The 18,156-nt window shown below is 31.5% G+C and overlaps 1 protein-coding gene across 8 annotated transcripts in view; it reads right to left on the reverse strand.

The window, feature by feature from the left end:
- LOC143256392 (peregrin-like) overlaps positions 1 to 18,156 on the reverse strand; it is a 75,820-nt gene that overhangs the window by 16,087 nt on the left and 41,577 nt on the right. For all 8 annotated transcript variants that reach the window (XM_076513575.1, XM_076513579.1, XM_076513581.1 and 5 more), the window contains exons 10-13: positions 17,779 to 17,967; positions 14,788 to 14,920; positions 4,792 to 4,896; positions 826 to 1,140 (exon numbers count right to left, since the gene is read on the reverse strand). In XM_076513575.1, coding sequence (XP_076369690.1) covers positions 826 to 1,140; positions 4,792 to 4,896; positions 14,788 to 14,920; positions 17,779 to 17,967 — 742 coding nt within the window. The remainder of the gene's footprint in view (positions 1 to 825; positions 1,141 to 4,791; positions 4,897 to 14,787; positions 14,921 to 17,778; positions 17,968 to 18,156) is intronic.

Below are 18,156 nucleotides of genomic sequence, written 5' to 3' on the forward strand. Positions count from 1 at the left end.
ATAAGACTTTATTTGTTTAGAAGTGAGTTAAATAACTATGTGATTATCAAATATTTTTATAACTTTTGTTTAAAAACTATTTGTAATTTTCTTAAAGTAACACATAACACCACAAAAAACTGATAAATTGTAAAAAGAGGGCATGTTAGGGTCCGAGATTAGTGTGGCAGACTGTAGATGTAAGGTTCTACGATTACCATAAAAACAAATTTCATGAAAAACTCTGGATCATGGATGAGTTATAAGAGAAACAGGCAAATCCCATTATTTGGTTCAATAACATTTAGCAGTGGGTCTTGTTGAAAAGCTACTTTCCTCTGGTTTATCACTAAGATTAGACAGCTAGCAAAGAAAAGCTCTTGAATAGCTTTGCCCAAATTTCAAACAATAATTAAAAAATTTCCTTTTGCTGAATAAAACTGGATCACAACTTTTAAAATCTAACAAGAGAACGTATTTACCCACATAATAAGACTCCTACATACCAACATGAAAATTACAGTTAGGATAAGTAATATTTAAATTTTACACTTTTAGAGATTATGCCTCTCGGTGGGATGAATACCATTCAATTCATTTAATACAATATATTGGTCTTATTTTATATGAGAAAATAGTCTCTTCCATAACAGGGAAAGTCCATTATGGAAGACAAAAAGAGGTAAGAAGTTCTCAATTTAGAAAAATACTTATTGCTGGGATTAGCTTATTTTTTATGCAATGTTTTACAAATAACTCTTGTTACTAGGATAATATTTTTAAATAAATATTTTTGTACTCAAATTATTTTGAAAATGTATCAAATGAACCACACTCTAATATTACCTTTTTCTCGGGGAAGCAGTGGTAAAGCTGGGGGGATTTTGTTATTTTTGTTTTTGGTAACACCTTCTTCCTTCTTTTCAGGTTCCTCTGTTTTGTTTTCTTTCATTTTTTCCTTTTCTTTCTCTTTTCTGTTTTCTGCTTCCTTTGTTCTTTTGTTCTTCTCAACAAATAAATCTTTCTCTCTTTCAGACTCGGTTTCAGAGGTATCCTGTTGTTCAAGTTTGCTCCAGCTCATTCCACTTTCTCTCATAGAAATCTTTCTCCGAACTTTTGTTATCTCTGTCTTTAAGTGCTTGCTTCGTTTTGTGCGAGCCCCTGCAAGGAAAAGAAACTAAATGAATAAAGATCCAGTTAACCTAAAGTTCCCCAACTGATTGAAAGAGAAGCATAATAAATAATATTCAGGATAATTTTCTGAAACCTTTAGTTTTACACATCATGTACAAAATAAAACTTTACATTATAAACATTTTTCTTAATAGTTTCTACAGAATTAAGAATGATAAGGGTAATGTCAACAAAACGTTGTTCTAAATCTCTGTTACACCATCCACAGGTTGAATACATTATATTAATGTAACTAGTGGTAAATGAGCTGTCCAACTACAACAAATACTGAGTAGTCAGTAGTTATGAGTGAAGGAAGACAGGCCTTGCTTGTACTCTTGAAGAGAACATTATCCTTGTTATTCATGATGACTAGAAACCCATTTGAAGAAAATTTGTATTTCAAGACACCTGGTGTGGGTTTTAAAACTTTTATTAATAAAGCAGAAAAGAATGTTCCAACCTCCTTAGTTCATTTTCAGATTAACAAAAAGAGTTAGCAACTGATCTTTGCCAGGCACATGTCTTTGGGAAAAGATTATAAACTGGGTACTGGATTGTAGGTGATGTCAGGTTATTAGTTAGCATAGCTATTAAGGTGTTCCTTTATATTGGTTTAATTTTGGTTTTAGTTGCTGTATAAGTAGAGCTTCTTTGATTTTGCATTTGTTTATATTTGTTTCCCTACTTAGTATCTGGGTGTTTTCTATGGTAATGTTGTGTTTATTTGATATCCAGTGTTCAAAAACATGTGAAGGTGTTCATTGTGTTCTTTGAATTTAGTTTCCATTTTTCTGTTTGTTTCTCCAATACAGAAGTAGTGACAGTTGTTGCATTGTATTTTATATATTATGTTGGTATTGTGTTTGTCAGTGTAGTTTTTACATATGACGGACCTTAGTTTTGTACCTGGTTTTTGAATAAATTTGGTGTTTACTGGAATTTTTTGTTTTGTTATAAGTTTTTTTCCAAATGTTGGTTATTTTTTCACTGATGTCGATAATGTACGGTATGCAACAGTGTAAGGTTTTGCAGTTTGTTGTATCTTGGGAGTTATTACCATTTGTTTGTTGTTTATCTAGGTGTATGTGTATAATTTTTTGGAGGAAATTTGTTGATGTTGATGAATACATAAAAGAACACATGTGCCCTGCAAAGGTCAAACTCTCATCGTTCACCTGAAGATGACCTGAGAAAGTCAAAACATTGTTTTCTGCTTTATTAGTAAAAGTGTTAATACACATACCAACTGTCCTGAGATATACTGTCCTTGTCAGCCAATGGTGTTCAAGTTCCAATCTACAGTTTCTTGTTGCTTATCAACTTTTATCTCTTACAATTATATTACAATGAAATATTCCAGTCAAATTTAGCAAGTCACCTGACAACCACAGTTGAAATAAAGTAACAGTAGAACATTTTGATAACGTGATGACACCAAATACCAATTAGTTTGGGGAAAACTAAGTAACAGTCCTTTCCAAAGCAAATTACTATGGATTAATTCATAAATACATGTTCAGATTAATGATTTAAAATTCTCAAGGATACATCACTTGTACTTAACAGCATTGAAAAACAAATAGATGTAGATCAACTTAGACAACAAGGACCATCCAAAAAAGGAAACTGAAACAAGTTACACCCCAACTACAGTATGCAAAGTTTAGCATCTTGTAACATGAGAGATAATGAAAACATAATGGTCAGTGTCATAAGACAACCACATCCCTCAGGTAACAGTACAAAATGTAGTCAAGAAGCATATCCACGTAAAAATGAGGACAACAGGGTACGAGTTACTCAATATAAGGTTTCCAGTCATACTCTAGAGTACAAAATCAGTAAAATGACCATATGAAACTATGCTGAACACACCTCACATGTAGTGACCGTCAACATATTAACACCTGGAAAAGTGAGTAAAATTACTACAAAAATATGGTGTACATACATTGCAGGTGGTGAGTGTCAAAATATCAACACAGTACAAAATCAGAAATGGAAAACATGGTGAACAGGTAGAGAGTACTGATTTCACATAAGGATACTGATAGTACTGATTTCACATAAGGACACTGATAGTACTGATTTCACATAAGGACACTGATAGTACTGATTTCACATAAGGACACTGATAGTACTGATTTCACATAAGGACACTGATAGTACTGATTTCACATAAGGATACTGATAGTACTGATTTCACATAAGGATACTGATAGTACTGATTTCACATAAGGATACTGATAGTACTGATTTCACATAAGGATACTGATAGGGTTGAGGTATCACTGTAATTTTTTCAGGACAAGTTACAAGTACAATTTAACTAATAGAAACATGTACAACATAACTAATAGGAACATGTACAACATAACTAATAGGAACATGTATAATCTAACTAATAGAAATATGTATAATTTAACCAATAGAAACATGTATAATTTAACCAATAGAAACATGTACAATTTAACCAATAGAAACATGTACAACATAACTAATAGAAACATGTACAATCTAACTAATAGAAACATGTACAATCTAACTAATAGAAACATGTACAATCTAACCAATAGAAACATGTACAACATAACCAATAGAAACATGTACAACATAACTCATAGAAACATGTACAACATAACTCATAGAAACATGTACAATCTAACTAATAGAAACATGTACAATTTAACCAATAGAAACATGTACAACATAACTAATAGAAACATGTACAACATAACTCATAGAAACATGTACAATTTAACCAATAGAAACATGTACAACATAACTAATAGAAACATGTACAATCTAATTAACAGAAACATGGACAACATAACTAATAGAAACATATACAATTTAACTAACAGAAACATAGACAACATAACTAATAGAAACATGTACAATTTAACTAACAGAAACATAGACAACATAACTAATAGAAACATGTACAATTTAACTAACAGAAACATAGACAACATAACTAATAGAAATATGTACAATTTAACTCACAGAAACAGACAACATAACTAATAGAAACATGTACAACATAACTAATAGGAACATGTACAACATAACTAATAGAAACATGTACAATTTAACTAACAGAAACATAGACAACATAACTAATAGAAACATGTACAACATAACTAATAGGAACATGTACAATTTAACTAACAGAAACATAGACAACATAACTAATAGAAACATGTACAATTTAACCAATAGAAACATGTACAATTTAACCAACAGAAACATAGACAACATAACTAATAGAAACATGTACAACATAACTAATAGAAACATGTACAATTTAACTCACAGAAACATAGACAACATAACTAATAGAGACATGTACAACATAACTAATAGGAACATGTACAATTTAACTAACAGAAACATAGACAACATAACTAATAGAAACATCTACAATTTAACCAATAGAAACATGCACAATCTAACTAACAGAAACACGGACAATCTAACTGTAGCAGCAAACATATTAAAAGAACGTTTTGTGACAAGACTGCCATACTGTAAAGAAAGTATTAATTTTAAGAGATTTAATCTATTACTAAATATTGATTTAAAATATTCAATGTTAATTAGGAACTGTCAATAATGACAACTCATTTGACTGACCTCCATGCTTAATGTTTACTGTTTTATCTAACATTTCCAGCAGTCTCTGAAGCTGTTCTTCCAGTGGCAGGCTTTCTCGTTCTTCAGAGTTCAGAAATGCATCCACTTAAAGATAAACCATATGAGTTTATTTCTCCCATTCTCATTAAAAATTCAATGATCAAGAAAATCTTACTATAATTATGTTATTTTTTTCTTAATATCATTATTCATGAATCAAACATTATATCAAAAATTTTCTCACTAAAAGACCTCAATGTGTTATATTCAGAATAGAAAGAAACTTCAATACAGAGATGCTGAGATAATCTTTTTAAATTCTTTCTAATTCATACTTACTACAACATTTACAATAATTAGATACAACTTCATGTACCTGGCTTCTAAAGAAACCCACGTTGTCATGTTTTCTTCAACACCAAGTTGGTTTAAACAACAGAATTTTCTCTGTGAACACTTCTTTAAAACAAAATTTAAATATTACAATTACTAGAATTTTAATACTGATATGGGAGAAAACCAAAGTGCTCGCCATTCTTGGTGAAAAAAAAGAAAAAAGGCTGTAAGAGTTTAACTCATATCTATAACTTCAAACTAAAATATAAAATCCTGATTCGAACTACTGAGGGTGCTAACTAAAAAAATGATGCTTTCAATAAGTTTTAGTTTCACGATGCTACATACTCCAGGTTACTAAATTAATTATTTTATTTACTAGTTTCATGATGCTACATACCCCAGGTTACTAAATTAATTATTTTATTTACTAGTTTCATGATGCTACATACTCCAGGTTACTAAATTAATTATTTTATTTACTAGTTTCATGATGCTACATACCCCAGGTTACTAAATTAATTATTTTATTTACTAGTTTCATGATGCTACATACTCCAGGTTACTAAATTAATTATTTTATTTAATAGTTTCATGATGCTACATACTCCAGGTTACTAAATTAATTATTTTATTTACTAGTTTCATGATGCTACATACTCCAGGTTACTAAATTAATTATTTTATTTACTAGTTTCATGATGCTACATACTCCAGGTTACTAAATTAATTATTTTATTTACTAGTTTCATGATGCTACATACCCCAGGTTACTAAATTAATTATTTTATTTACTAGTTTCATGATGCTACATACTCCAGGTTACTAAATTAATTATTTTATTTACTAGTTTCATGATGCTACATACCCCAGGTTACTAAATTAATTATTTTATTTACTAGTTTCATGATGCTACATACTCCAGGTTACTAAATTAATTATTTTATTTAATAGTTTCATGATGCTACATACTCCAGGTTACTAAATTAATTATTTTATTTACTAGTTTCATGATGCTACATACTCAGGTTACTAAATTAATTATTTTATTTACTAGTTTCATGATGCTACATACTCCAGGTTACTAAATTAATTATTTTATTTACTAGTTTCATGATGCTACATACTCCAGGTTACTAAATTAATTATTTTATTTACTAGTTTCATGATGCTACATACTCAGGTTACTAAATTAATTATTTTATTTACTAGTTTCATGATGCTACATACTCCAGGTAACTAAATTAATTATTTTATTTACTAGTTTCATGATGCTACATACTCCAGGTTACTAAATTAATTATTTTATTTACTAGTTTCATGATGCTACATACTCCAGGTTACTAAATTAATTATTTTATTTACTAGTTTCATGATGCTACATACTCAGGTTACTAAATTAATTATTTTATTTACTAGTTTCATGATGCTACATACTCCAGGTTACTAAATTAATTATTTTATTAACTAGTTTCATGATGCTACATACCCCAGGTTACTAAATTAATTATTTTATTTACTAGTTTCATGATGCTACATACTCCAGGTTACTAAATTAATTATTTTATTTAATAGTTTCATGATGCTACATACTCCAGGTTATTAAATTAATTATTTTATTTACTAGTTTCATGATGCTACATACTCCAGGTTACTAAATTAATTATTTTATTTAATAGTTTCATGATGCCACATACTCCAGGTTACTAAATTAATTATTTTATTTACTAGTTTCATGATGCTACATACTCCAAATTACTAAATTAATTATTTTATTTACTAGTTTCATGATGCTACATACTCCAGGTTACTAAATTAATTATTTTATTTACTAGTTTCATGATGCTACATACTCCAGGTTACTAAATTAATTATTTTATTTACTAGTTTCATGATGCTACATACCCAGGTTACTAAATTAATTATTTTATTTACTAGTTTCATGATGCTACATACCCAGGTTACTAAATTAATTATTTTATTTACTAGTTTCATGATGCTACATACTCCAGGTTACTAAATTAATTATTTTATTTACTAGTTTCATGATGCTACATACTCCAGGTTACTAAATTAATTATTTTATTTACTAGTTTCATGATGCTACATACTCCAGGTTACTAAATTAATTATTTTATTAACTAGTTTCATGATGCTACATACTCCAGGTTACTAAATTAATTATTTTATTTACTAGTTTCATGATGCTACATACTCCAGGTTACTAAATTAATTATTTTATTTACTAGTTTCATGATGCTACATACTCCAGGTTACTAAATTAATTATTTTATTTACTAGTTTCATGATGCTACATACTCAGGTTACTAAATTAATTATTTTATTAACTAGTTTCATGATGCTACATACTCCAGGTTACTAAATTAATTATTTTATTTACTAGTTTCATGATGCTACATACTCCAGGTTACTAAATTAATTATTTTATTTACTAGTTTCATGATGCTACATACTCCAAATTACTAAATTAATTATTTTATTTACTAGTTTCATGATGCTACATACTCCAGGTTACTAAATTAATTATTTTATTTACTAGTTTCATGATGCTACATACCCCAGGTTACTAAATTAATTATTTTATTTACTAGTTTCATGATGCTACATACTCCAGGTTACTAAATTAATTATTTTATTTAATAGTTGCATGATGCTAGTTACTAAATTAATTATTTTATTTACTAGTTTCATGATGCTACATACTCCAGGTTACTAAATTAATTATTTTATTTACTAGTTTCATGATGCTACATACTCCAGGTTACTAAATTAATTATTTTATTTACTAGTTTCATGATGCTACATACCCAGGTTACTAAATTAATTATTTTATTTACTAGTTTCATGATGCTACATACTCCAGGTTACTAAATTAATTATTTTATTTACTAGTTTCATGATGCTACATACTCCAGGTTACTAAATTAATTATTTTATTTACTAGTTTCATGATGCTACATACTCCAGGTTACTAAATTAATTATTTTATTAACTAGTTTCATGATGCTACATACTCCAGGTTACTAAATTAATTATTTTATTTACTAGTTTCATGATGCTACATACTCCAGGTTACTAAATTAATTATTTTATTTACTAGTTTCATGATGCTACATACTCCAAATTACTAAATTAATTATTTTATTTACTAGTTTCATGATGCTACATACTCCAGGTTACTAAATTAATTATTTTATTAACTAGTTTCATGATGCCACATACTCCAGGTTACTAAATTAATTATTTTATTTACTAGTTTCATGATGCCACATACTCAGGTTACTAAATTAATTATTTTATTTACTAGTTTCATGATGCTACATACTCAAATTACTAAATTAATTATTTTATTTACTAGTTTCATGATGCTACATACTCCAGGTTACTAAATTAATTATTTTATTTACTAGTTTCATGATGCTACATACCCAGGTTACTAAATTAATTATTTTATTTACTAGTTTCATGATGCTACATACTCAGGTTACTAAATTAATTATTTTATTTACTAGTTTCATGATGCTACATACTCCAGGTTACTAAATTAATTATTTTATTTAATAGTTTCATGATGCTACATACTCCAGGTTACTAAATTAATTATTTTATTTACTAGTTGCATGATGCTACATACTCCAGGTTACTAAATTAATTATTTTATTTACTAGTTGCATGATGCTACGTACTCCAGGTTACTAAATTAATTATTTTATTTACTAGTTTCATGATGCTACATACTCCAAGTTACTAAATTAATTATTTTATTTACTTGTTGCTGGTAACAGTCTACCAGCCAACTTGTTGGACATGAAGAAATGGTGATCAAATGTTCTGAAATTTAACCCATTAACTTACCATTAGACATTCACAGAGGGTAATCTCAAAGTAAGGAATATATTAGGAACCATTACATTAGCCAATATTAGAACCATTTCTAAAATAATTTACAGTGGAAAATCCAAATGTTACGGACACCTTCAACACATTGATAGTAGGTAATTATTTGTTAGAAACGCCTTCAGCACAATGACATGGGGAATTATATGTTAGAAACACCTTCAGCACAATGGCATGGGGAAGTGTATGTTAGAAACACCTTCAGCACAATGACATGGGCAATTGTATGTTACAAACACCTTCAGCACAATGACATGGGCAATTGTATGTTACAAACACCTTCAGCACAATGACATGGGCAATTGTATGTTACAAACACCTTCAGCACAATGACATGGGGAATTGTATGTTAGTAACACCTTCAGCACAATGACATGGGCAATTATATGTTAGAAACACCTTCAGCACAATGACATGGTGAATTATATGTTAGAAACACCTTCAGCACAATGACATGGCAAATTATATGTTAGAAACACCTTCAGCACAATGACATGGCGAATTATATGTTAGAAACACCTTCAGCACAATGACATGGGCAATTATATGTTAGAAACACCTTCAGCACAATGACATGGGCAATTATATGTTAGAAACACCTTCAGCACAATGACATGGGGAATTATATGTTAGAAACACCTTCAGCACAATGGCAAGGGGAATTATATGTTAGAAACACCTTCAGCACAATGACATGGGGAATTATATGTTAGAAACACCTTCAGCACAATGACATGGGGAATTATATGTTAGAAACACCTTCAGCACAATGACATGGCGAAGTATATGTTAGAAACACCTTCAGCACAATGACATGGCAAATTATATGTTAGAAACACCTTCAGCACAATCACATGGGGAATTGTATGTCACTAACACCTTCAGCACAATGATATGGGGAATTATATATTAGAAACACCTTCAGCACAATGACATGAGGAATTATATGTTAGAAACACCTTCAGCACAATGATATGGCAAATTATATGTTAGAAACACCTTCAGCACAATGACATGGGGGATTATATGTTAGAAACACCTTCAGCACAATGACATGGGGAATTATATGTCAGAAATACCTTCAGCACAATGACATGGGGAATTATATGTTAGAAACACCTTCAGCACAATGACATGGGGAATTATATATTAGAAACACCTTCAGCACAATGACATGGGCAATTATATGTTAGAAACACCTTCAGCACAATGACATGGGCAATTATATGTTAGAAACACCTTCAGCACAATGACATGGGCAATTATATGTTAGAAACACCTTCAGCACAAAGACATGGGGAATTATATGTCAGAAATACCTTCAGCACAATGACATTGACAATTATTTGTTAGAAACACCTTCAGCACAATAACATTGACAATTATTTGTTAGAAACACCTTCAGCACAATGACATGGGCAATTATATGTTAGAAACACCTTCAGCACAATGACATGGGCAATTATATGTTAGAAACACCTTCAGCACAATGACATGGGCAATTATATGTTAGAAACACCTTCAGCACAATGACATGGGCAATTATATGTTAGAAACACCTTCAGCACAATGACATGGGGAATTATATGTCAGAAATACCTTCAGCACAATGACATTGACAATTATTTGTTAGAAACACCTTCAGCACAATAACATTGACAATTATATGTTAGAAACACCTTCAGCACAATGACAAGAGCAATTATATGTTAGAAACACCTTCAGCACAATAACATTGACAATTATATGTTAGAAACACCTTCAGCACAATAACATTGACAATTGTATGTTATAAACACCTTCAGCACAATGACATGAGGAATTGTATGTTAATAACACCTTCAGCACAATGACATGGGGAATTGTATGTTAATAACACCTTCAGCACAATGACATGGGGAATTGTATGTTAATAACACCTTCAGCACAATGGCATGGGGAATTATATGTTAGAAACACCTTCAGCACAATGACATGGCGAATTATATGTTAGAAACACCTTCAGCACAATGACATGGCGAATTATATGTTAGAAACACCTTCAGCACAATGACATGGCGAATTATATGTTAGAAACACCTTCAGCACAATGACATGGGGAATTGTATGTTAGAAACACCTTCAGCACAATAACATTGACAATTATATGTTAGAAACACCTTCAGCACAATAACATTGACAATTATACGTTAATAACACCTTCAGCACAATGACAAGAGCAATTATATGTTAGAAACACCTTCAGCACAATGACAAGAGCAATTATATGTTAGAAACACCTTCAGCACAATGACAAGAGCAATTATATGTTAGTAACACCTTATGGGCAATTACATGCTAGGAAAACCTTCATGGCAAGAACATAGGTAATGACGTTACACTAGGTAATCAAAATATTTGGAACACCTTCAACACATTGATGCTATGTAACATAAATTTTAGAAAACCCTTCAGGACATTGATGCTGGATAATGCATATGTTAGGAAACCCTCAGGACATTGATGCTAGGTTTTGTAAATGTTACAACACTCCTCAGGGCATTAATGCTAGGTCGTATAAATGTTAGGAAACCCTCAGGACATTGATGATGGGTAACATAAATGTTAGGAAACCCCTCAGGACATTGATGCTGGGTAATATAAATGTTACAAAACCCCTCAGGGCATTAATGCTGGGTCGTATAAATGTCAGGGAACCCTCAGGACATTGATGATTGGTAACATAAATGTTAGGAAACCCCTCAAGACATTGATGGTGTGTAACATAAATGTTATAAAACCCCTCAGGGCTTTAATGCTGGGTAATATAAACGTTAGGAAACTATCACAACATTAATGCTGGGTAACATAAATGTTAGGAAAACCCTCAGGACACTGATGCTGGGTCATATAAATGTTAGGAAACCCTCAGGATGCTAGGTAATGTAAATGTTACAAAACTCCTACATTGATGCTAGGTAATGTAAATGTAACAAAACTCCTCAGGGCATTAATGCTAGGTCGTATAAATGTTAGGAAACCCTCAGGACATTGATGCTGGGTAATATAAATGTTACAAAACCCCTCAGGGCATTAATGCTGGGTCGTATAAATGTCAGTTAACCCTCAGGACATTGATGATTGGTAACATAAATGTTCGGAAACCCCTCAAGACATCGATGGTGTGTAACATAAATGTTAGGAAACCCCTCAGGGCTTTAATGCTGGGTAATATAAACGTTAGGAAACTATCACAACATTAATGCTGGGTAACATAAATGTTAGGAAAACCCTCAGGACACTGATGCTGGGTCATATAAATGGTAGGAAACCCTCAGGACATTGATGCTAGGTAATGTAAATGTTACAAAACTCCTCAGGGCATTAATGTTAGGTCGTATAAATGTTAGGAAACTATCACAACATTAATGCTGGGTCATATAAATGTTAGGAAAACCCTCAGGACACTGATGCTGGGTAATATAAATGTTAGAAAAACCCTCAGGACACTGATGCTGAGTAATATAAATGTTAGGAAAACCCTCAGGACACTGATGCTGGGTAATATAAATGTTAGGAAAACCCTCAGGAGAACGATGCTGGGTAATATAAATGTTAGGAGAACGATGCTGGGTAATATAAACGTTAGGAAAACCCTCAGGACAACGATGGTGTGTTACATAAATGTTAGGAAAACCCTCAGGACAATGATGGTTTGTAACATAAATGTTAGGAAACCCCTCAAGACATTGATGGTGTGTAACATAAATGTTAGGAAACCCCTCAGGGCTTTAATGCTGGGTAATATAAACGTTAGGAAACTATCACAACATTAATGCTGGGTAACATAAATGTTAGGAAAACCCTCAGGACACTGATGCTGGGTCATATAAATGTTAGGAAACCCTCAGGATGCTAGGTAATGTAAATGTTACAAAACTCCTACATTGATGCTAGGTAATGTAAATGTTACAAAACTCCTCAGAGCATTAATGCTAGGTCGTATAAATGTTAGGAAACCCTCAGGACATTGATGCTGGGTAATATAAATGTTACAAAACCCCTCAGGGCATTAATGCTGGGTCGTATAAATGTCAGTTAACCCTCAGGACATTGATGATTGGTAACATAAATGTTAGGAAACCCCTCAAGACATCGATGGTGTGTAACATAAATGTTCGGAAACCCCTCAAGACATCGATGGTGTGTAACATAAATGTTAGGAAACCCCTCAGGGCTTTAATGCTGGGTAATATAAACGTTAGGAAACTATCACAACATTAATGCTGGGTAACATAAATGTTAGGAAAACCCTCAGGACACTGATGCTGGGTCATATAAATGGTAGGAAACCCTCAGGACATTGATGCTAGGTAATGTAAATGTTACAAAACTCCTCAGGGCATTAATGTTAGGTCGTATAAATGTTAGGAAACTATCACAACATTAATGCTGGGTCATATAAATGTTAGGAAAACCCTCAGGACACTGATGCTGGGTAATATAAATGTTAGAAAAACCCTCAGGACACTGATGCTGAGTAATATAAATGTTAGGAAAACCCTCAGGACACTGATGCTGGGTAATATAAATGTTAGGAAAACCCTCAGGAGAACGATGCTGGGTAATATAAATGTTAGGAGAACGATGCTGGGTAATATAAACGTTAGGAAAACCCTCAGGACAACGATGGTGTGTTACATAAATGTTAGGAAAACCCTCAGGACAATGATGGTTTGTAACATAAATGTTAGGAAAACCCTCAGGACACTGATGCTGGGTAATATAAATGTTAGGAAAACCCTCAGGACAATGATGGTGGGCAAGTTAACATTTTCTTAAACTAAAAACTTATTTCTATTAGTACTTACCTCAGCTGAAAATACAGCTATTCTTTAATATTTGTTTTACCCATCTATCTAACTGCTGGTCCACTCTTCTGTAATACACTTAAACACTCTTATTAATATTTAATCTGCATACTTCTCCACCCTCATAAATGCTCTCTCTATCCTGGTTTAAGCACCTCACTTAGATAATGTAATCACTTTTTCAAGACTTACACTGGTTCTTATTGTGGGGAGGTGGGGCAGAAAGCCTATCAGTGTAGATAAGTTTTATTGGAAATACATTTTCAGTTTAGAAAAATGTTAACATTCAAACCATAGATACAATCCGTTGACACTTAAGCTAAAGTCCTACACTGATAAGGCGGAGGGGCCAGTGTGTGGATGAATGTACCCATACTGCATCAAAAGTTATAGTATAAATACTTAACTCATATATATATGTATATCATACCAAGCCTGTCACAAAATGGTTAAATATCATGTGAATATACTGATTTGGCACTTAATGTTCAATCACATAAATAAAACATGTAAAGCCTAAGAGTAGCAAGCTTTCTTTTAACTATGTTTGAAATCACTTGCTACATTTGTAAAACTATTCCACACTTGGTGAAACTTTCTAGAATGGACAACAACTGCCTGTTGTGGAGACACAAATGTACAGGATGACATTCTGAAAGTCTTCAGACTCTACATTTGTGTCTCCACAACAGGAAGTTGCCGTCCATTCCACAAAGTTTCATTATGAATACTCTACCTAAACAATCTATCAAAGAATATTCCAGTGTTACTCAAAATACATTGATAAACTTACTAAGTTCACCTAGAATAATTCAAATTACCATTATAAGTACAGTCTGAACACACAATTTATACAATTATTCATTCTCAACAGAGTTTAGAATACACTTACTATCTTCAGTTACTTTATCTTCATCAATGACATCATTAACATATTGAGGAGCTACTTTCAGATGAATTCCAGTGTTTAGGTCATACCCAACTAACTCAGCATGTCGCCTGGCTTGTCGTATTATAGCACCACCCTACGACAGACAAAATGTAGTTAATAATTCACAGCCAGATATTGTTTATAACACTACATAATAGATGACACTCTTATAAAGTTTAAATGTACTAAACTATACAACAACAGAAGATACAACTTAATATCTGTCAATATTACATACTGTATCATCTTTGACAATTGCATGCACCATACATTACAAAGGTATGGTGTAGTCAGCATTTCCTTTGCACCTTTGTATAATGTTAAAATAATAAATACAACATATAACACTAAAATAAACACACAAGTGAAAATCATTTTTAATTCAGGGAAATCTATGGCCTCTACATGCTTTATGGTGATCATCAGGAGTGTGTGTGCAAGTGTTATACTTACACATTTTTAAATAGATCATGTGAATTATTAGTTTACATTTCTGCATAAATCTCAGAGACGTCTTCTGGTTTTGTCTCTACTTAATTATTCATATTAGTGGCTCTAATGCCTTTGATTAAGCCATTATTACTGTTTTACCATCATATTTTATGTTCTAGTTTTGTACATGTTCTAGTGAAGCCCAATTTCCAGTTATTTCATTTGTTACACATCCATTATGTTCTGCTAAACAACACTGTAAATTATGTTCTGTCACTCCAATATCCATAGTTCTATATAAACATTCAGTTTCATAAAGTCATCATTGTTTCATTAACTGTGTTATCTAAAATATATTTTATCTTATTATTCCATTTAAACATAGAGTAACATATCTGTTGTTTTTAAACTCTGAATAAACTGGAAGTTAAACCTGTAAAATATGGTAACACCAAACATTCCTTTTTAATTTTATTGTAACTAGGTTTTAAGGTAACATCTTAATACATTATTACAGCATTAGTGAATTTGTTAACCATTGTATCTACAATAGTTGGGTTAAATCATTTTTAAATTGGATATCTTTAATAGCAAGAACTGAATTTTTAAGTTTCTTGTTTTGTATATATCTTCAAAATTCTACAAACATATGTGTAAATTATGGACAATTTTTTTTCCTTTTGTATGACCTGATTCTTAGTGTCTTAGCATAAGAATAAATGCAATAAACAAATGTTTTTAAGTTCCCTTCTTGTTCATCCCTTTTAAAATATGTCTAAAAAACACAAATGTTTTTCTTAAATATCATAGGTAAGTTGTAGAGATGATTCTTTCTTATTCAAAGAACTTAAACTCTCTGTTGATACCTTATCACAATATCTCAACACCATAAATATGTCACGTATCTCGACACCTTGAACGTGTCACATACTTATCTCAACACCACGAATGTGCCATGTACATATCTCAACACCATGAATGTCCAATGTACATATCTTGACACTATGAATGTGCCATGTACATATCTTAACACTATGAATGTGTCATGTACGTATCTCATCTAAGTATCAGGTTTAAATTTTGTATCATTTCTTCCAAATGTTCAAACATAAGTCACACAACAATGGTAAAGGTGCAGATCCCAGTGCTAACCCTTCATTCATGCTTTCGAGAAACATACACAAGATATTCATGGTGTTTAGATATGTTCATGGTACATTCATGGTGTTCAGGTATTGTAATATATAGAATAACAGATTAGTTCACTACTGATGATGACATGATAAACAATGAAATATGTAGTCCCACATCAGTTCACTACTGATGATGACATGATAAACAATGAAATATGTAGTCACACATTAGTTCACTGCTGATGATGACATGATAAACAATGAAATATGTAGTCATACATTAGTTCACTGCTGATGATGACATGATAAACAATGAAATATGTAGTCACACATTAGTTCACTACTGATGATGACATGATAAACAATGAAATATGTAGTCCCACATCAGTTCACTACTGATGATGACATGATAAACAATGAAATATGTAGTCCCACATCAGTTCACTACTGATGATGACATGATAAACAATGAAATATGTAGTCACACATTAGTTCACTGCTGATGATGACATGATAAACAATGAAATATGTAGTCATACATTAGTTCACTGCTGATGATGACATGATAAACAATGAAATATGTAGTCACACATTAGTTCACTACTGATGATGACATGATAAACAATGAAATATGTAGTCCCACATCAGTTCACTACTGATGATGACATGATAAACAATGAAATATGTAGTCACACATTAGTTCACTACTGATGATAATATGACAAATATTAAAACATGTACAGTCAACAGTTTAGAGAATATAGATTAGCCTGAATTAGAAACGTTTTGAAAATGTATCCTAGAACAGCTGGTATGGGTATTATCACTTTTATTGATAAGCAGAGAACAACGTTAAGAAAAACCTGAAGGTGACCTGGGAAGTTCAAAACATTGTTCTCTACTTATCAATAAAACTGATAAAACAAATACCAGATACATTTTTATTTCAAGTGTTTCTCATCATCAAGGATAGAAATGGTTTAGTTGTATATAGATTTTAACATTATATGTTTCTTATTTTAGTATAATGTTGTAATTTCTCAGATACTGATTTTCTGATGGAACTGGAATGTATGTGGATTGGACAGTAGATGTGGCCATCTACAAAGTGTGTTAAGAAAATCAACTGGAATGCTGAACAAGCTATGAAATAAGGTCAGCAATAGGGAACTTAGTGGTGTACAAGCTGTATACTGATGGGTTTCAAAATATGTTAGATTCACCAGTTTGAATATGATTTACATCATAATTAAGGTACAATAATAATAACTTTTTATTTATAGTTTTTAAATATTTCAATCAATTTTAACAATTCATTTTCACCTCATTTTGTAAAAGTCGGTTTTCTGTCTAATATACAAAAGAAACGTAGTCAAACATAGCTCACCTGATCTCTCATCTTAAGAGCCCCTCTGTAATAAAAAGTGTCTTTTGCATTGTACGTCATACAGTTCTTCACAATAAGGTTAAAATCACCTTCAAAATCACTGAAATTCCCATACTCATGATGATTCAGTTTTCTTCTCATTGTTGAGAAATCCATTGGATGAGTAATAAAATCAAGGTAATCTGGCACCTAAAAACAGTTTGAATGTATGAAACCACGATGGTACCACCACACTTCTGCTTTTGAAACTTTTGAACTATAGATATAAGTAATTCTAGACCTTAAACAATCAAATCGTGGCTCAAGAGTGATGCTTTAGTGGCTTCTTGTTAACAGTTTAAACACATTAAAGTACCCTGTAGTAGATCATGACTGCTG

The sequence above is a fragment of the Tachypleus tridentatus genome, chromosome 7 (genome assembly GCF_004210375.1).
Source record: "Tachypleus tridentatus isolate NWPU-2018 chromosome 7, ASM421037v1, whole genome shotgun sequence".
NCBI classification, from domain to species: domain Eukaryota; kingdom Metazoa; phylum Arthropoda; class Merostomata; order Xiphosura; family Limulidae; genus Tachypleus; species Tachypleus tridentatus.